The 20,594-nt window shown below is 32.4% G+C and overlaps 4 protein-coding genes across 4 annotated transcripts in view; 3 read left to right on the top strand and 1 right to left on the bottom strand.

Annotated features, from left to right (window-relative positions):
• Positions 1-786, top strand: part of LOC132703818 (pancreatic triacylglycerol lipase-like) — a 51,124-nt gene extending 50,338 nt beyond the window's left edge. The window contains exon 9 of the mRNA XM_060673313.1: positions 607-786. Coding sequence (XP_060529296.1) covers positions 607-703 — 97 coding nt within the window. The 3' untranslated portion in view covers positions 704-786. The remainder of the gene's footprint in view (positions 1-606) is intronic.
• On the top strand, positions 782-16,480 carry LOC132703819 (serine/threonine-protein kinase Nek8-like). Its single transcript, XM_060673314.1, has 5 exons — positions 782-913; positions 4,018-4,276; positions 5,644-5,804; positions 9,243-9,393; positions 16,206-16,480. The coding sequence occupies exons 1-5, from the start codon at positions 867-869 to the stop codon at positions 16,416-16,418; spliced, it is 831 nt and encodes a 276-aa protein (XP_060529297.1). The 5' UTR covers positions 782-866; the 3' UTR covers positions 16,419-16,480.
• A 17-nt stretch (positions 16,481-16,497) lies between these two features.
• On the bottom strand, positions 16,498-18,504 carry LOC132703820 (U2 small nuclear ribonucleoprotein A'). Its single transcript, XM_060673315.1, has 5 exons — positions 18,139-18,504; positions 17,943-18,090; positions 17,538-17,890; positions 17,043-17,162; positions 16,498-16,747 (listed from the first exon to the last, which is right to left on the bottom strand). The coding sequence occupies exons 1-5, from the start codon at positions 18,218-18,220 to the stop codon at positions 16,713-16,715; spliced, it is 738 nt and encodes a 245-aa protein (XP_060529298.1). The 5' UTR covers positions 18,221-18,504; the 3' UTR covers positions 16,498-16,712.
• A 382-nt stretch (positions 18,505-18,886) lies between these two features.
• Positions 18,887-20,594, top strand: LOC132703385 (probable cytosolic iron-sulfur protein assembly protein Ciao1). The gene is made up of 4 exons (XM_060672614.1): positions 18,887-19,434; positions 19,486-19,636; positions 19,697-19,879; positions 19,938-20,594. The coding sequence occupies exons 1-4, from the start codon at positions 18,973-18,975 to the stop codon at positions 20,153-20,155; spliced, it is 1,014 nt and encodes a 337-aa protein (XP_060528597.1). The 5' UTR covers positions 18,887-18,972; the 3' UTR covers positions 20,156-20,594.

Genomic DNA, 20,594 nt, shown 5'->3' with positions numbered 1-20,594 from the left:
TGCCCTTGTATCCATGCAGTAAGAGGAAATTAAAGTCTCGTACTTTAATTGATTTTCTTCATTAAATACCGCTTGAAGCCATTCATTCATATTGCATTTACAGTCTATAGACCCTGTCTGTTTGAAATGAGTTAAAATACTACTAACAGTTGAATAGTGGTTTATAATTATAATTGATAACATTATCGCCACATATTAAAACTAACCCCTTTTTGTCAGATAATGTCTAATATTAAAGCATCACTTTTAATTCGTAACAACTTTTGTTAATAACATTTTCCTCAATCTTTTGAAGAAGCGTACTCCCGTGCCAAATGGTTCAAACAAAAAAAAAACTGAATATTATGAACCAATACAAAATTTTGCGAAAATTCCCCGCAATTTCTCATATCCTCTTTAGTATTTTTTTCCGCAAGCTATACATAGTGGGACGCCGGGTACGTACCTTTGGCCTATTATTAAAAATAAATAATAATTTCATACATGCAAAATTGTCACAGACTTTGCGACTAAGTGTGGTAGCACAGCTTTAAAACTCCAAAGTAGCGACGAGCTGATCTGAGAGACGGACAATAATCGCAATAAACTAATCCTTTTTTTTTTCAGCTGGCAATTCTGCAAAAAAGGCACGCTGGTCAGGGATATAAACGGTACCCATCATGATTTGGTCGGCGTAAACTTAAGCGACTCGCAGTGTTCTTAGCGAGTTTGTTTTCTGTGTTTCTGTTGTCTTGTGATATTCTGTTGGTTGTTTTAACAAAAGTAATAAAAAAATCCGACCAAACACTTCAGTTTTAGTTTTACTTAAATCGTCACCGTTGAAGGTTTGAGGTGAACCAGTGTCAGTTCTAGTGATCTTTGACGCGATGGAGATGTACAATATCGTTGAGCAACTCGATAGAGGTAGTTTCGGGTAAGTTTTGACGGGTGAATGTAATAACTTGAAATTTAAAACGGTGAGACTGCAAAATTTAGCTTCATATTCATTCACTGATATTGAAATACACAATTTACATATTCAGAATTGCTAGGTCAATAATTTACTCAACTCATTAATTACAATATGAAGTTCTGGTAGTATTAATTAGGATTATAGTAATACGAGGAAATAATTGAATTGTTCGTTATTACAAAAAACGAATAAAGACCACACAACACAATGAAATATACTAGGTGTCCCAATAAGGAAAACAAGGTAGATGTAGATTATTAGGGAAACGGAGGGTCACAAATTTGAAAACAAAAAAATTTAAATCACCCAAGGCAATGCTGCAAATTATTTTCAGACTGTAACGATAGTTAGAGTGAGCTTTTCAATGCTGAAACATAGTAGGGGGCATTCAAACCTTTTCGGAAATTAATTTTGATAACTTCAAATAGACTTTTTATGAAAATCATATAGGAGTTGTTAATGCGATTGTAATTTTTTATTTGGCCACCAGGCATAATCGCAAACAAAATAATTTTAAAAAATAAGAAAATAAATGCTACCACACGATTTTTTCACGTAATTACATACTCAAATCAGGGCCCAACAACGCCGAGGACACAGCATCCTAATATCTTTACCCTAACCTAAAATATGAATTAAAGAACTTTATACTCAAAATAATAAGCTAAATTTTATGATACATAAAAATTAAACAAGTGAAATTATTTTTAAAATCCTGTTATCTATCATTATTAGCATTTTAATTATACCTTCTAAGACCGCCAATTTGTAACTGATTTTTTTTTTTAAAAATTAAAAAAGTAAATCACTAATCAATTGTTGCGGCTTCATTTTATTAAGTATTAACTTATTGAAGTAGTAAATGTAGAGAAACATGTAAGGAATCAACAAAAATGTCTCCTTTGCCATGAATAATTCATTGCCAATTACCAAGTTTTCGATGACATATCATTTGAACTGTCCCATTGAGATTTTGTTATTTTGCATTAATTGAAAATGTAAGAATATGAAAATCTAGTAATGTCAGCTAGTGGCGTAATTTTGTGAGCTTCTAAGATTTGCAGAAAAAAACAATAACGGCAAATAAAATTTAGCATCCCATATAATGAATTAGCGATTTATATGCTAAATTTGGAATAATTCGACATTAACAACCACTCGTAAAGTAGAAATGCTTCACAAAATTCAATTTTTTCATTTAAATTATTAAAATTCTTTTATCCTTCGCAATCGTATCACTCATAACATGAAGGACAGCCTAAGGAAAAATGTTTTTAACGGCTCCAAAGTCTAAATGCGTTAAGCTTTTTGGGAGCTTTTTACTTTTTTTTTTAGTCTGCGAAAACCACTTTCCTTATATAAATATTTCAAATTTGCCTTATCTTTAAAAGACCATAAGAAAATTTCGTAAAAACTTGATTTTTCAACATGAAGATGGTAATTGGGAATACTGGGGGCCATTTCAGAAGCCAGCATTTTCTTTTTTTCCGATTTACCCAATCCTCTTTCGAAATTTCTGTAACCGTCCGTTTCCCCAATATCATATATCGTTGCCCTCACTGATATATAAAAATGTATCTTTTTTCTTTTCCTTCTGTCTTTCTTTTGTACAATTCTTTCATCCATAAAACACAAAAGTTCCATTGAACAAAGAAAAGTCCTTAAAAATCTCTTAACAACCAAAGAATATTAACCGGAATCTTTCACCATTATGGAAATCTGTCACCCTGAAAGCATGTACAGAGTAAAATGGCTAAACGTCAACAAGTTCTATTGATCACCAACCATCGTAGGAGGAATCCAGGAAACTCTTTAAAAAATTAATAATATTATAATTAACTAACATAACTACTACTTTTTTTAATGTCTCTATAAATTTAGTCTGTACTTGTTAGTATGGACGTTTTATATTTGAAATTCGTATACAAATTGTTAAAAATATATTATTGTTATTATTATTATTATCGGCCTCAGCTTTCTCTGCTTTGCAGGTATTAGTGATATGATATTGGTAGAGAGGAGATTCATCCTATTCTACTTCACCTAAGTTTAAAAATTTTCGAACAGTGTGACTTGTCTGGGGTATTATAGCTTTTTGTGATGCATCAAAGATGTTATTCTGCATGTCTAGTTTCTCCTAGTTTCTTCAATTTTTTTGTAACAATTCCCTCCGCTGACATAACCAATGGACATATGGTTATTTTGTCAAGACGAAAGATTTGTTTTAGCTTCATATTTTCGAACTTTCTCAGCTTCCGTAGATCCGAAATAGTGGGTCAGCGGTATGAAAATATTGATTGACCCTTTTTGTTCTTGTTTATTAATGAGAAGAATATCTGGTCTGTTGTGGGCGTTCGTTGTATCTGTTAGTACCGGACGATCCCAGTGTAGCAGTTGTGACCTATTTTCCAGGATTGATTTTGATTCATATTTGTAAAATGCAGCGGTATCTTTCGAAACAAGTTCCCAATTCAAGCTCAGTTGCTGATGTATGATTTTTACCAGTTGATTGTGCCTTCCTAAATAAGCATTATCTGTTAGTGCGCTACGCCCACCTACGATGTGTTCTATTGGATCTCCAGTATTGCTACATTTCCTACATTTATCATTTTCATAATTTCTAAGTCTAATTACCTTGTCTTATATTGCGAGCATAAAACCCTCAGTTTCGGGATACAGATAGCCCTTATGAAACCACTGTAATGATGATGTTTGTCGATGAATGTGTCTTCGAGTATTAGATGGTATTTACGTGCTTTTTTCCTTACAAGTTTGTATTTCCTGATGTAATGTTGATATTTTATCGGTTGTGTGAAGTTTTTATCAGCATTTCTTTTAAACTGGACGATACGGTCTGTGGATCCTAATAATTTCGCACTAATTTTAGAGACCTGGTTTCTGCAAATTTTGCTTATATTTAGAAGCCTCCTGCCACCTTCTTTTCTAGGGACATAAAACTGCGATGATGAGTTGGGGTGTAAACATCAAAATTTTATTATTATTAAGTTATAGTGTCATTGCTATTTTTGCTAATCTGAGCCATTTTTGCTTTCGAATCTTATTAGGACCATTCATATGTGCTTAAAGAGGCACAACAGACAAAAGATGGTAATGAAACGAATTTACGCCGACCTGAAAGGCGAAGAACTGAAGTCGGCCCAAAACGAAGTAGCCATCTTAAAGTCTCTCAATCATCCGAACATCATTCAGTACTATGATAGCTACGTGCAGAACGGCACTTTTCACATAATCATGGAATATGCATCCCACGGCAGCCTGCAGCAACTCATCGAGAAAAATCGACCGAAATATTTTAACCCGCAAGTACGACTGTGCCTTTTTCCACGATGGTAAAATATAATGCTTTAATTGTTGGCGTTCGCAATAAAGTGCTGTAGCGCTTCAATATCTCCAAAACCTCCAAGCTGGAATAATAAAATAAAAAAATTCAAAACTCCTAACACTCAGATTTGCCACTATTAATAAAAAAATTATAACAACTGAGAGTTTTGGAGGTTTTTGAACATAGAAACTGAGAAATGTATCAGCGAAATATCTGCTGTAGGTACAATAGGAGCGCAGATCTAGGATACATTGAATATTTTTCACAAAATTGATGTATCTGTTATCGAGCTTTTCAAAAATATACTACAGAATATCTTAACATTTGTCTTCTACCTGAATTAACAGTGACAAAAATCTTAATTTTCATCCATTCAATTCGCATTCAAAATTTTGATTTTGATTAGAAGCAAATACCACTTTCCAAATTTTGCTCAATACCATGTTATTATTTTTCTTATTGTCAATTACATACTTTTAAATGTCTTTGTGTAGACGTCAGTTAGTTTTGTATTGTGGTAGAAAATTTAATTTTAGCAATGTTTAAAAATATGATGACTTGTTTCAATGATGTAAATAGCTAGATTTTTTGGATCAGAATATTTTATATAAAAAGAATTTAGCACATCAAGGATCATTAAAATTTATCTCGATCAAAAACATATAATAAATTCACCAGGTTGGGTGGCGATTTTAACAAAAGAAAATAGCGGATGACTTTACAAAACTCAAATCCAGAAGTTTCTAAGTTTTTCCAAATAAGACCACATTACAAATTTAAGCTTCACTTAACTCCTTTTGCTGAAAATTTAATAGGATCTGGACATATTCAGAAAAAATAGAAAAAATACTACAAACGAATTCACGATCTGTCAGCGCCGTAGCGATATTTTGGATAACTTCTCGTTGAATCATTACGAACAATTGGCTCGATAATAATGATAAATAATAAAATTTATTTTTTAAACTTCCAAAAGCTTCTAAAATGAAAACTTTATTAAAACCAAGATATAAGAAGGTACCTGGAAACGCAATATTTTCAATACTGCTATAGCTCGAAGCCAACTCTGTTATGACAATTTTCAAATTTCGAGAAGACAGCAAACTTCTAGGAAATTAGTTTTTCGCAAAAGTGAGGAGACAATACATAAAAATGGTTGAATCCTTCCAGTACCATGTTTTCATTTTTTCATCGAAAAAAAAAACGATTACATTATACCATTTAAGAAAATAATAGTTTCATTTTTAAGAAAAATTATGTTTTATCATTATGGAAAAAAATATCTATTGTACTTGTAGCGAAATTAGCGATTATTCCACGCTGCCATTAATTTTAACCTTTTTCGCAGGTCGTGATGAACTTTTTCTGCCAAATCTTGATGGGACTGCACCACGTTCACGAGAAAAACATCATCCACCGTGACTTAAAGTGCGAAAATATTTTCGTCACAGGTCTCCAGTGCGACGTTATTAAAATAGGAGATTTCGGCATCTCCAAACTACTTAGCAAGTAAGTACAGAAAGTGCAGTAAAGCAACACAAATCCGCACAACGCGAAGGCATGAGTCATCAAATGAAGGGAATGAAAAATCTGGTGTTCATAATGCCTATATTGCTATTTAATGTATATACAGGGAGTTTTCTAATTGAATGTCAATAATTAACTTCATATGAACATATGTCCTAAACGTTTTTACTTTTGAGATACATGTTGGTAAAGTTTTCAATATTTGAGTCTATGAAAACCGCAATGCAGTTGTGCAATTTAAACATCAAGAACAGTTTTCGGTAAATATTTGGGTTGGATTTGATAGAAATTACTTAATTGGACCCTTTTCCCGCTAGAAAGGCTGAATGGCCATAATTATAGCCAGTTTTTAGAAGAGGATTTGCCAATATTGCTAGAAGGACTACCATATTAAATTAGGAACAGAAAGTGCTTCATGGATCGCGGCGCGCCTGCTCACTTTAGTGTTGCAGTAAGAGAATATTTAAATCACAAATTTAACAACCGAGGCGTATGTCGCGGCTGACCTCAACCATGGCCCCCTCGGTCCCCAGATTTAAATAGTTTGGACTTTTTTTATAGGGGCATCTTAAAAGTCTGGTTTATCGCATTCCAGTTAACACTGTATTTTATTAACAGGCAATTTTGTTAAAAATTATTAATAGTAGTAGTGTTTTTTTTTAAATAAGAATCTTTTATTATTTAAATTGTTGTTAAGATATTATGTTATTTCAGTAATTTCTTCAATTTTCTGCTCGGGCATTTTTTGGAATACCATATAGTTTTTGTAGCGCATAGCCTATAAGAGGTACCTGACGAACGGATTTACTTTAAATTATACAGAGTGATGTAAGAGAATGTGCTCTATCGCTCTAAAATATTGTCAAGTATGCAGCGTTCCCTCTTCCATATAAACCACTGCAGTTACTGTTAGGACATTAAGTTCTTTAAACTTTCCTCTGCAAGACTGTCTACTTTCTAGACCTATAAATGTTCTGATTGCACGCATTTATAAAATAAATACTTTTTCGACGTGTCTGCAACCCCCATACAGTATTATATATATCTAATATGATTTTTCAACATTTGCATGATATTACATATTTTTCGTTTCTATATCTATGTAGTTTTTTAGCGTCCCATACGTGTAACAAACCTTGTTCAATTCAAGTTAATATATAGTCCAAGGACATCCCCAAGAATTTGATCTTATTTCTTAGGTCTACTTCACAGTCATCGATGTTTATCGTTTTTGGTGCCACTATTTTGCTCTTGTTCGTCTTGAATAGTCTTGTTTTTTTTATTATTATAAACCTTGTGGCTGCGTTCTTTGATATATTTATAGCATTATTCACTATTAGGAAACTTTTATCTTCAGCATAGTTCGTTATTTTACAATTTTCTACTACTGCAAGTAATTGTGTTATATTATTTATGTAAAGTACAAACAAAATAGTACCAATGCACTTCCCTGTGTAACTCCCAATGAGACACGAGCAATACTAGGTACAATTCTATAAACGCCAGTACATATGGCTTCTTGTTGCATTCTACCAGGTAGATATGATTTGATGCATTTCTAAAAACTAAAAATTTGTAATATAAGGTATCATATGCGTTTGTCAGATCAATAAAATGACCTGAAGAAAGATTTTTCCTCTACTGCTCATTCAGGTTATTCAAGTTACAACAGTAAATAGGGCTGTCATTGTGGATTTTCCCCGTAGATACGCATGCTGACATTCATTGAATAAATTATTTTCGTTCATAAATTCGACAATACGCTGACACATAACATGAAAGTCAAGTGATAGGCTGGTAGTTTTCTAATTCACTCGCATCACATGACCACAGCAAGCTTTAGTAGTTCCCCATACCTTAAGGAATTATTAGTTATATAAATCAGTGGTTGAGTAATTGCAACAATTGGAAATTTTAATTGATTACTGAACTCTTCATCAAATCTGCTACTAGGTTTTTTTTTTATATTTATCATTTTTCAAACAGTTCCTCATTGCCGACAGTATCCGGGCAAATTTTCACCCGATTAAACTCTATATACGAGAAAAAAAATTTTTTTGTATGTTATTTCACTATTATATCAAGTCCTGCGTTTATTAAGAAATTAAAATTATTTGCTATTTTTATTTCTTTCCCATTATATTTGCCCTTAATTTCGATAACAGTTGCCAAAGCACTTTTTTTTATCTGACTTTTCTAGACGATTTACATAATATTTTTTCTTACCATCTTTGAGCAAAATGGACATATTATTTATAGCGAAAATCATTGGTTTTCATTACATAAAGTGCATAGAACTGAATTTTACAATCTGTTATGTGCTTAATATTATAAAAGTCTTTTGGTTTTCCTTTCTTACGTACAGAAGAAACTCTCGTTAATGAAAAACATTCATTAAAATTTTTTAAAAATATATTTGAGAAGATCCATCGTCACACACCATGCTTTTCTAATATGTACAGATATTCCCATTTGGTATCAAATAATCTTTATTTAAATAAGTTTAAATTTAAGGTTTTCTATAAAAGTAATTTTTTGGTGTTTAATTTGAAGTACTAATTTTTGGCAGTATAATCACAACTAAACTCATTATTTGACTTACTTGTGAGGATATCTAACAGGCACTCTAGTTTATGTAAAAGACCTTAGCATCTCCTGCAGGTGGTCAGTACACTGTAATAACACTCGAATACATATTCTTCAGTAAGCTGGTTAGTTTTGGTTAGTGCCTATTTTCCTAATAAAGTATAACTCTTTAAATTATTTTCATGTTCACATAGAAGGCTTTGGAGATCAACAGCAAAGAATCTTCTGTCTTGATACATTGATTATTGGCTTTCGGAAAAGGGCAATCTAGTTCGAAAGAAACGAAAATTAAATGAAGTTTTACGAAATTATTTCAAGGATAGTAAGAGATACGTGAGGATAGAACTAACCAGAACTTTATGAAACAAAACTCGATCAACTGTCTCTCTAGAATTTCTATTCCACAATCCTAATTTTTATACACTCCTTATTTTTCATCCTAAATAGTACCCCTGGAAAGAATACCTGAGCCATGCCAAAAACTATCTGGAAATGTTCGGCTACATATTCAACTTGGGAAATTTTATTTTATTTCGATAACGAAAAAGACATCGTTCTAGGTAAACCTGAACAAAATCAACTTTATTATTTGCAAGGAATCTAAAAATGAGATGATATACACGGCGTGATTTTAAAAAGTTTGCCACGTTAATGAAAATATTACCTACATCAGTCTTTAAAATTTGAAGTGTATCCGTGGATCCGTTTGCTAAATTTTTATTAGTCACCTTTTCTTGAATTCTGGAAAAAACAGCTGATAATTTTATACAGAAATAGCGTCGTTTATGATATATTTTAGCGAGCTAGTTTTTGGTGATTTTTCCGCTGTTTTAGCTCGAAGATGGATACCACCGTAATCGGCACTTACAACTACTTAGCTCCCGAGCTCTGCCGTGGTAAATCTTATAACAGAAAAACCGATATATGGGCTCTGGGATGCGTTCTGTATGAAATTTGCGCCATGGAGAAGATGTACCACGGCACGGTGAGTAAATATTAAATTAATTAGTTGCATCAGTTCATAGTGCTCGTAGTCCAGAATTAATCAGACTATACTACTGTTAAACTACAACTGCATGGAATAAAAAAAGACGAACTATTTCGAGCTTTTCTTCATATGATTAGTCCGTTTTCTTAACTGAATGTTTTGGATTTAAAGTAAAGCGACAAGATAATATACAGGGCGGCGCAATAGTATGACACAGTACAGTATCGTCCTTATTTAGCACAATTCTGAGAAAACATGTTAACGAGTGCATAAAATCAAGTAAGTTTTAAAAATATTTTCAACTATTAAGGTGTTCCCTAACTGTGGAATCTATACGCACTCTTTGTAGAGTGAACGTATTTTCAGAATGGGACATTATCACAGAAACACGCCACTCCTGGGAGACGAAAACATTCACTGGTTACTTAGGCAAGGGCATCGCAGCAGAATTATAGCAATCGTGCTGTCCTATTCTGAAATTACGAGCACTCTAATACCAAAAGTGGACCTTAAGGTAGTGAGATGTATTACTAGAGTTCAGTAACGCACGTATGTAAGAAAAGATTAGCCGGTGATTTTTTTAAAAATCAAAGACATTTTCATTCAATTTGGAATAAATTTACTTATTATTTTTTTACTCACTATTTTTGGATGTCGTCGTCGTTACTCACGGTCGCTAGCTTCTTAAATTGCTGTATTTTAGTGCAGTGTTTGCAGCGTATCCTGACAAGTCACATAAAAATAAGCCAAGAAACAATCCAAATAGTGATTGCTAAGCATTTTAAGATTGTAGGTCAACCGAATAATCGGTTTTTCTTTCTTATTAACGTCATTGAGGTCAAAGTAAATCAATTTTCGAAATTTGGGTACTTAAAGGAAATAATTAATAAAAGTTATCACCACACCATGAAGGTATCTGAAACTATTATCCCATATTGGCTTAATTTAACATGGAAATAATAGTCTAGTCAGAGCAATTGAGCAGTTACGCAGCATGACATTCTATCTAGTTCATTACTGGATATAGCAAAATTGATACAGAAATCCGCATCTAAAAATGGTACTAAAAATGGAATATAGCTAAGACATACAGATCAATTTTAATTACGTCATACGTGACGTAACTGCACAACTGGTCTGACTGGAGTATACCCGAAGTCTATCCGTGCCACAGTCAATATCTTTTATTAACCTTTTTCGTTCTGAAATTCGGACATGAATTATATGGGGTTCCACAATTTTATTATTATTATTATTAAAACGAGTCTATTTAGATTTATAAATATTATTTTTATGGTTGAATAGCTCTTTTCAAATACTACAAAAATCAAAAAGTACAATTTTTGCGGAATACTAAAAATTATGCATGCTCCGTTTTATTCGTGAAAATAGGTATTTTGTATATTTATTTATATGCAATTTCGTTTATATCTAAGTCAAAAAGGCAATATACAAAAACTAAAAGCAATCTTAGATTAAACACGCGAAAATAATGATATTGAGCCAAAAATGCGTTTGGTAAATGTCTCTCATTAGTGATATACAGGGTGTTAAAGTTTTCGTAATTGTTATTTTTCTATCTGTCAAACCGTTTTGGAAATACTAACATCACAACTTGGATTCGGTGATAGAGAATAAGATTTTCACACAAAATGTTATGGCTTTAATTATATTTTCCTATTCGTCCAGCACCCCGTTCCTTTTTTTAAAGATTGTGAGAGTAATTATTTCTACATAAAAAAGGAATACTTTTTTATTTCCATAAAACATACCGTTTTCGAAATATTTTGATTAGATTTTGATATTTTTTTAATTAATTAATAATTTTAAATTTAATAATATATATATATATATATATATATATATATATATATATATATATATATATATATATATATATATATATATATATATATATATATATATATATATATATATATATATATATATGATGACACGTATGGGTCGATAAACCATTTAACATCGGAAATCGAAAAAATTAAAATATTTTTGAAAACTCTTTTAGAACCGAATATTTTTAACAACTATGTAACTATTGTAAAAATTAAAACCGAAAATTTATTTAAAAAAATTAAAGAAAAAAATATAAACAAAATTAGAAAAATAAACCCTGAGCTAAACAACGGTGTTGATTCCTCCAAATGGATCGAAAACCTTACAGATATTGAAATCCCCAACTATGTGAATGACATATTAGCCCTAGGCCCAAACTTTGCAGTCCCAGTAGAAAAACTTGAAGAAATACCCATCACCGATATTATTTGTAACATTGAAACTGTATTACACAACACTGTCTCTAGCGGAAGGGATGAAATAAGGGTCAAGTCCTGTAACATAATTACAAACTTTAAAAATAACTTTATTAAACAAAAAAGTAACCAAACAAACAAAAAAATCTTTACTAGCAAATTGAAAAAGACAAAAGCTTTCCTAAAAAGAAACAAAACTTTAAAAATATTAAGACCAGATAAATCAAACAAAACCGTAATTATGCACGAAAACGACTACAACACAAAAATGTACGACCTTCTAAACGATGACAAAACATATAAACAAATAAATAATGATCCTACAAACATTTTCCAAAAAAGAAATAACGATCTGGTATCAAAATGGGAAAAAGAACTTTTGATTTCACCGAATGCAGCCAAAAATCTTAAAATACAGAATGCAGTACCTCCTAGAATCTATGGATTGCCTAAACTACATAAACCTGGCGTACCTCTAAGACCCATAGTGTCATGCATTCAATCCCCTTGTGAAAAATTGTCAAAGTTCCTTAAAAATATACTACAAAACGTTATAAATCAAAATCAATATTACATCAAAAACTCTTTCGATTTTAAAGAAAAGATAAAAAATGTCAGAATACCTGAAAACTATGTTTTGATCTCGTTAGATGTCATTTCCCTATACACAAATATTCCCATCCCTTTAGCTAAAGATATAATAAAGAAAAAATGGCCAAAAATTAAACATTTTACAGATATTCCGTTAAATCACTTTCTTGAAGCTGTAGAATTAACATTAACATCAACCTATTTCTTATTCAATGACAAATATTACAGGCAGGTCGATGGTTGTGCAATGGGAGCATCGATTTCCAGTGTTATTGCACAGTTAGTAATGGAAGATTTGGAAGAATATCCCCCTTTTTTGTCGTTATGTCGATGACTGCGTAAGTGCTGTCCCAAAAACTGAAATCGATGATATTCTAGAGAATTTTAATTCATACAACGACAAACTTCAATTTTTAATAGAGATCGAAAAAAATAACGTCATTAACTTTCTAGACCTGACTCTATACCACAGCAAAGATCAGATCAAAACCAAATGGTACACCAAAGATACTTGGTCATCTAGGTATGTAAGTTTCAACTCTCAACATCCCATCACCCAAAAAAAATCCGTAATAATAGGTTTAGCCGACCGAGGTATTAAACTGTCCGATCCTGAGTACAGACAGCAAGCTATTAAAAAAGCAAAACAAGCCCTAAAATTAAACTGTTATCCGGATGTATTAATAAATAAAATTTTCAATAAACGGATACATAAATTTTACAATCAAAATGCTGGTAACAAATCCGAGAAGAAAAATACTCAAAAACAATATCTCCCATTACCGTACGTTCCAGGGCTATCCGAAAATTTGTGCAATGTGTTCAAACAACACGACATTACTGTGGCACACAAAGGTTATAATCTATTAGAACAAAACTTTAGTAAATTAAAATCAAAAATCCCTGACGAGAAAAAAAGCCACGTGGTGTACCAAATATCGTGCCAAAATTGTAACGGTGTCTACATCGGACAAACTAGTCAATACTTAAAAAGTCGCTTAAACGGCCATAAATATGACAAAAAAAATAACACTGCTCTTTCGAGCCATTCCAGGGAGAATCAGCACTCGTTTGACTTTCAAAGTGTGAAAATTTTACGCTCAGAAAGGCACACAAAAAGACGGGAATTTTATGAAATGATTGAGATCCAAAAAAATCCAAACGCCATAAACTCTAAGACTGACACAAAAAATCTCTGCAAAATTTATCACAACTTAAATAAAGAGAAACATTAACCCGTGAATCTCACACAAACAAAAAAAAAAGCTTTAGAAAAAAAAAACTCCGTTGTCCTACTGTGAAGAAACGTACATCCGGGCTTCGCATTATTGTTTTGGTTCGTCGTCTTATCAATGTGGCTTGTCGATTTACATATTCAATATGTCTGTTGTGAATGTTGTAAAACTGTAAATTACCAAACAACTATATAGTGAACCGTTGATTTTTGGCTTAAGGTATGTATGTAATCGTAATATAAAAAATTATGTATGTTTTATTGTTGTGCATCTATTTTTATACAATTTTTAATCACTTGGTTTGTTCTATTGACTTGCACTAGTAATTTTTAATCATTTCAATGCTGACTCCTATACAAATTTTTATCTATGTTTTAATTATGACCAGGAAAACAATGCTATAAATAATTTTATTTAAAAACACATTTTTGTAGGTTAAAATTAAATGTCTGAAGAAGGTCTTGAAGGCCGAAACGTCACACTTGGTGGCTGTAAAGGTCTCCTTCCCGTAAAGGTGTATGATATTCTCACGTATTGATTCACGGATGGAAAAATGTGATGACACTATATTCCGGGATATCATCCGTTCGCTCCTTGAACTCCGACTGGAATCCTGCAAATCCTGCATCCGACTGGAATCCTGCAGACGTTTCGCCAAAATCTCACTTGGCATCTTCAATGCTCGCGCTCCGAAAACCCCAGTGTTCGAAGTGTTTTCGGAGCGCGAGCATTGAAGATGCCAAGTGAGATTTTGGCGAAACGTCTGCAGGATTCCAGTCGGATGCAGGATTTGCAGGATTCCAGTCGGAGTTCAACGAGCGAACGGATGATATCCCGGAATATAGTGTCATCATATATATATATATATATATATATATATATATATATATATATATATATATATATATATATATATATATATATATATATATATATATATATATATATATATATATATATATATATATATATATATATATATATATATATGTATCTTTCTGGCACCCATTATAAAAGTACTCAAATGAGCATCCGCTATATTATACAGAGATATATTTTGCCCTTCTGACACTTGTACAAATATTGGCTAGGTGCACATATATACATATATATTTTTAGTAAAACCAGATTTATCTAGCACCGAACAGTATTGCCATATTACACGCCAATTTCGGTATTAGCTTACACAATTTAGCGCCGTTAAGAGGATAGCGAGGAACATAAAACTTTGTAAACGCTGAAGTCAGTTCAGTGATTATTGTTTCTAATTGTGATTTTTAATGCAAACTCGAGGTAAATAAAGATGAGGTGCGTAGGCACTTAAATTTGTCATAATATCCCAATTTGAGGAACCGTTATCTAAATTTAAAATGTCGTCGTTTAAATCTGGTACATCATTATCAGAACTTGATGCAGTGTCGTCTAAATCTGTTATTTCGCTCTTTGCGTTTTCGTTTTTGTGATCTTAAAACATAAAAGAAGTTAGTTTGGAAAACTATTCATGATCTTAGGAAGCTTGCTGAAACAGATAAAGGTATAATCTCTTTTTAAATGCTATTGTCAGTTTTGAACAGTATTTGAATAATTTTTGAATGAATAAATATATAGGGAAATCCAATCGTACAGGTTTACTGATCGATTGATGTTTGATAAAGTAAACAGGTAATTATAAAAGAAAAAATTATACAAACTTCATAGTTTTTCCAAAATGCAATTGCTATAGAAATATTCTAATACTTTTTTTTAAGTTGCAACTAACTAATCAAAAACTTGATTTGCTTGCGACCAACACTAAATTTTTCTTAGCCCTTTGACTCATTTTGACCGTTGATCACCTAACACACCCGCGCAAAATATCGCACAAAAATATAATGGAACATTCAAATCGCCGTTGCCAAATTTTGGGTGTCTAAACGACGAAATATTATCTATTTGCCACATAATACAGATTTTATCTACTTTAAATACAAACTTTTTGCGGTGCGCCTCCTAGCGTTAAAGCGGGTGAACCCTTGGCGTATAAAAGGCGATACAAATGAGCCATATGGCTCCCAGGAAAAGATCTGTCATTATTCGTTATAGAAGGAGGGGATACTGATTTTGAAACTTGCATAGCTAAACTTTGTGGCACCCGAAAGTGGGTGCCGGAACGTTATCAGAACGGTGTCAGATGTACAAGTTTTATTTACAAATGGTGCCAAATTGTCAGATTATATGTATATATATATATATATATATATATATATATATATATATATATATATATATATATATAATATATATATATATATTTATATATATATATATAATATATATATATATATATATTTATATTATATATATTATATATATATATATATATATATATATATATATATATATATATATATATATATATATATATATATATATATATATATATATATATTTATTTATATACATATCATTAGATTTGTCTTTTAAAGGGGCATTTATAAATATAATAAACTATAGGGTCTACTATTTAAAAAGAAATGTGACTTTAATTGGTCACCCCATATATAATTGAATTGCATGTAAAAAACTAATTGTAGACCTTTCTCTATGCAGTTCACCCCTCAGAATTTTGTCTCCTAGTAATACTAGCAGATTCCTGAAATTAGTGGACCAAAGTATAAAATATAGCATATGTAGACATCCAGCAATTGCATATCCTCTAGAATTACATTTTCAGGTGTCTGACATAATCGTTTCGATAGTCAATGGCAAAAGGAAGACCATTGACTCAAAAAGATATGGCAAGCAGATGCAGGAGCTTCTCCACCTTCTTTTACAAAGTGACCCTGAAAAGCGTCCAGATACAAAAACGCTAATGGCCTTAGCGGATGTGTTTCCATCTCTTCATAGCCTAACAGTTAACCTTGGATGCATATTCGACAAACAGTAGGTCAGTCTCGAGGTAGAGATTATATATTTTTTAATTTTTATACTTTCTTTAAATAAAAGTCATTCTCCAAAATAAAAGTAGTTTTATTGTATTATCATCTTGTGTATCGCTTACTCGACCAAAGCCGATTATACAAAATACTTTATTTTTAAGTGAACTAAAACAATTCTTATCAGCTTAAAAACACTGTTCATGATTAGCTTAGAAAACCAAGTACATATGAATTGAAAATGAAATGAAACTCGAAATGTTTATAAAAGATATACCTAAATCCTTACCAAATGGATGAAATATTTATTGGTACTCCATAGGTTCGCCATTTTGTACCCCTGAAATAAGAAAATCCAACTTTAAAATGCTTTCAAACAACAATAAGAAAAGCCATGATTTTTCCCACTATGGTTGCCAACCAAAACTAATTTTGTATAGACAAAAAATTAATAGTCAAAAAATTCTTTGTTTAATATGAATTAGTTAAAAAATAGTTTCTATAAACTAAGTCACTTAAATCATGGATTAATAAAAGAAAATGCTTGTTTATTACAGTCTATTTTTTGCAAACATCATGGATTAAAAACAAACAAACTTTAAATTAAAAAAAAAACAAGTATATTAAAAGCTTACCATTGAGATCAGATAGAATTTGACCTGATTGAAGAATTTTCTGTAACCTCTCAACCTCCTCCAAAGAATTTGCTTTATGGATGGCCTCTCTAACTTTTCTAATTTCTTCATCTGTCATGCCTGTAACAAAAATTGCTAAAGCGGTTTCACAATTTTTACAATTTTTAGAACATATCAATGACTATAAACCGCAAAACAACAAAATCTTTGAAAAATTCCGTTTCTTTGTTGTGACAAGCATTTTTTGCAAGAAGTAGTAACTGTTTCTATGATACTGGGGAAAACAGCAGAGCATACACAAGTTACATCAACGTGGATAAAAATGTGATGCAATAAGGAAACAAAATTATTCCTCTTATTTTTATATTTTTTATATAAGTCTTTCTTTTTTGAATTCCTGAACAGTTTTAAAAAGAAACACATTTTAATGAAAATAATTGAAATATTTGTAGATAACATGCATACATTACAAGTTAAAATATTTGTTAATCTTACCTCTACTCTTTGCCAAATTATGCATGCTACCTCCCGGAACAAAAGTTTTGGACTTCTTAATAATATCTTTCTGAATCTCTTTGCCCTTTTTACTTTTAAACAAAACTTTGGCCTCCTCCCGTTCTTTAGTTTTGATCTTTCGGAAATCGAGCAACTTCAACTGGGGCAATTTATAAATGACATACAACCTATAATGCTGCTTTGCTGTGACAGGATTGTGCATCAGGCTTAACGATGTTAACTTTTCCAAAGTCAGCAAGGGCTCTAAATCTCCCAACTCTTCCATTTGGTTTCCTGTCAAAACTAATGTGTCAAGATTGGGAATATATTCTTCCAAATGTTCTCCAATGCGTCTGCAACACAGAACACTTAAAAATTGTATAATAACAGGCTTTTGAAACCTACACAATCCGGTTGTTGTTCAACAAAAGACATTTAAGTCGCTTTAAGTAGGGAAAGCCATCAAGTTTCCGTATATCATTGTCAGAGAAATCAATGGTGTCGAATTGATCCCCAGTGGCCCCTAAATTTTCAATTTCCGGAATTCTGTATCCTAAAAACGAATTATTAAGCAAACCGAAGCGGAAAAACTAAGCAATACCTCTTAAATCCAGTTCTCTGTCTTTCACTGGATTTATATATTGCATAGAGTTTTGAATTAGTTCGGCAGTTAATTTAACCATTGTGTTTACTCGGAAATTGAATATTAAACTCAGATTTCGCCAAAATTAGTGTTGGAAATCAAAAGAATTCATCTCATTTCAAGTCACTTAACCATAAACTCTAACTTATAAAAATGCGGAAACCACAGAATAACAATGGTATTTGTGGTTACCCAATTCCAGCAGCATCATAGAACCGAGTGGAAGAGGAAAATATCACTGATTTTTTTTTTATAAATACGTTTAATTGGGCAGAGGAAAATATGACCGATAACAATTTTTCACACACACAACACCCAAAGCTCCCGGTGGGAAGTCACAACCTCAACCTCGGTCCCTACCACTGAATATAACAGTAACGATGTGGCAAATTCATTCTCATTCACCACAGAATGGTTCAACCAGTATAAAGATTTTCCCTTGAGTGACTAGCGCCTTTGTACCTATCTCGCCTAAACGTTTAATTGAATGCAATGAGCTTCAGATTCAAGAAACAAAAAGAGATAAATAGTTGCCGTTTTTTTTTTGTATCGGTCAAAGAACAAATGTTGTTACGTTTTTTTATGTGTTGGTCAGTGACCAAAAAGAAAAATTCCTCCACGAATGTCTGTAATGGGCGAATGACCATAATAACCTTGCCTAACAGTTTGTAAAATGTATGTCTCTCCTTGAATCTTTCGACTTAACCTGTACAAACTCATGGCCAACAAAAGTAGAAGAAGAAAAAGAACCCGTACAAACTTTTGTACAGAGTACAGAATTCATTTGAAGAAATGACAAAGTTAGATCTGGTCCAAATTTTGAAGAAATATACTGGGCGTGTGTGGAACGTATGTTGGCACCCCAAAGGTGATGCTTTGGCATCTTGCGGTGAAGACAAATGTATAAGATTATGGGCGAAAGACCTATTGGGAAAATGGGTGAACAAGGCTGTTTTAACCGACGGACATAAACGCACAATCCGGCAAGTATCCTGGTCGCCTTGCGGAAATTACCTAGCATCCGCGAGCTTTGATGCCACTACATGCATCTGGGACAAGCAGAGTGGCGAGTTCCAGTGTAGCGCTACTTTGGAGGGTCACGAGAATGAAGTGAAAAGTGTGGCTTGGTCGAGGTCAGGCCACTTCTTAGCCACTTGCAGTAGGGACAAATCGGTGTGGATATGGGAAATTACGGAAGATAGTGAGTATGATTGTGCTGCTGTAATTAACGCTCACTCACAGGATGTGAAAAAGGTAATCTTTGTAATGTATTTACTTGGAAATCAAAAAAATATTCATTTTTAGATAGTTTGGCATCCAGACAGAGATTTGTTAGCATCAGCTTCATATGATAATACCATAAAATTATTCAGAGAGGATCCCAGCGATGGGGACTGGATATGTTGTGGAACATTAACAGCCCATGATTCCACAGTTTGGAGCATTAGCTTTGAGGGTAAGTCGACAGCCCGTATGGCTACTGAGATTATTAATAATATAACAAACAAGTCTATAGGTACTGGTGGTCGACTAGCGTCATGCAGTGATGATGGAACAGTAAAAATTTGGAAGGAGTACCCGCCTGGCAATTCTGAAGGTGTGCCGACAGTTGACAATGATTCTGCTTGGAAATGTATATGCACCATCTCTGGTTACCATTCTCGAACTGTATATGATATAGATTGGTGCCCACTAACTGGTAATTCACTTTGTTTTCTTCATGTTTATGCATGACCGATGCTTAAATATCACTCTAGGTCTAATTGCGACAGCTTGCGGAGATGATTCAATTAGGATTTTCAAGGAAGACAAGCAAGTAGACGTCAATGCTCCCACTTTCAGCTTAACAGCAAGTGTTGAAGGAGCTCATAGTCAGGATGTAAATTGCGTTGCATGGAATCCTACTGTGAAGGGGTATTTGGCATCTTGTAGCGACGATGGGGAAATTAAAATTTGGAATATGGTAGACTGTTAGTTTGTTACTGCATTAATATTGATATTTTGTTATTCTTATCGGTTTTTTGCTTTCCCCCCCACTATGAAAAATTAAAATTTTTGCTCATGATACATTTGTGGAAAACAGTTGTACAGCAACACAAATTTTTGCATAAGTATGATTATGAGATAACTTCTAAAACTGGCCTTCAGAGGTTGTAATGAAAAAAATAGTTTTCTTCTAAATTTCATCTAAAGTGCTAGACTAAAATTAAATGTTTTATCGTTTCTGTTAATCATAATGTTTTGTATTCATAAGTCAAACCATTTCTAATTCTCTAGAACAATATTTTCTTTGCGTAGTTAATATTATTGGTTAGTGTTCTTGTGAAATGTAATTTCAAATGTACAGGAGCTAAGCTCTGTCAAAGCACGAGTCTTGAAACTAAACACATCGGAGGATGTGGGTTAGTATCCTT

This window comes from Cylas formicarius, unplaced genomic scaffold, assembly GCF_029955315.1.
Source record: "Cylas formicarius isolate icCylForm1 unplaced genomic scaffold, icCylForm1.1 PGA_scaffold_6__28_contigs__length_40554024, whole genome shotgun sequence".
Classification (NCBI taxonomy): domain Eukaryota; kingdom Metazoa; phylum Arthropoda; class Insecta; order Coleoptera; family Brentidae; genus Cylas; species Cylas formicarius.
Note: the sequence above shows the minus strand (reverse complement) of the source record. Positions and strands in the feature narration are given on the sequence as shown.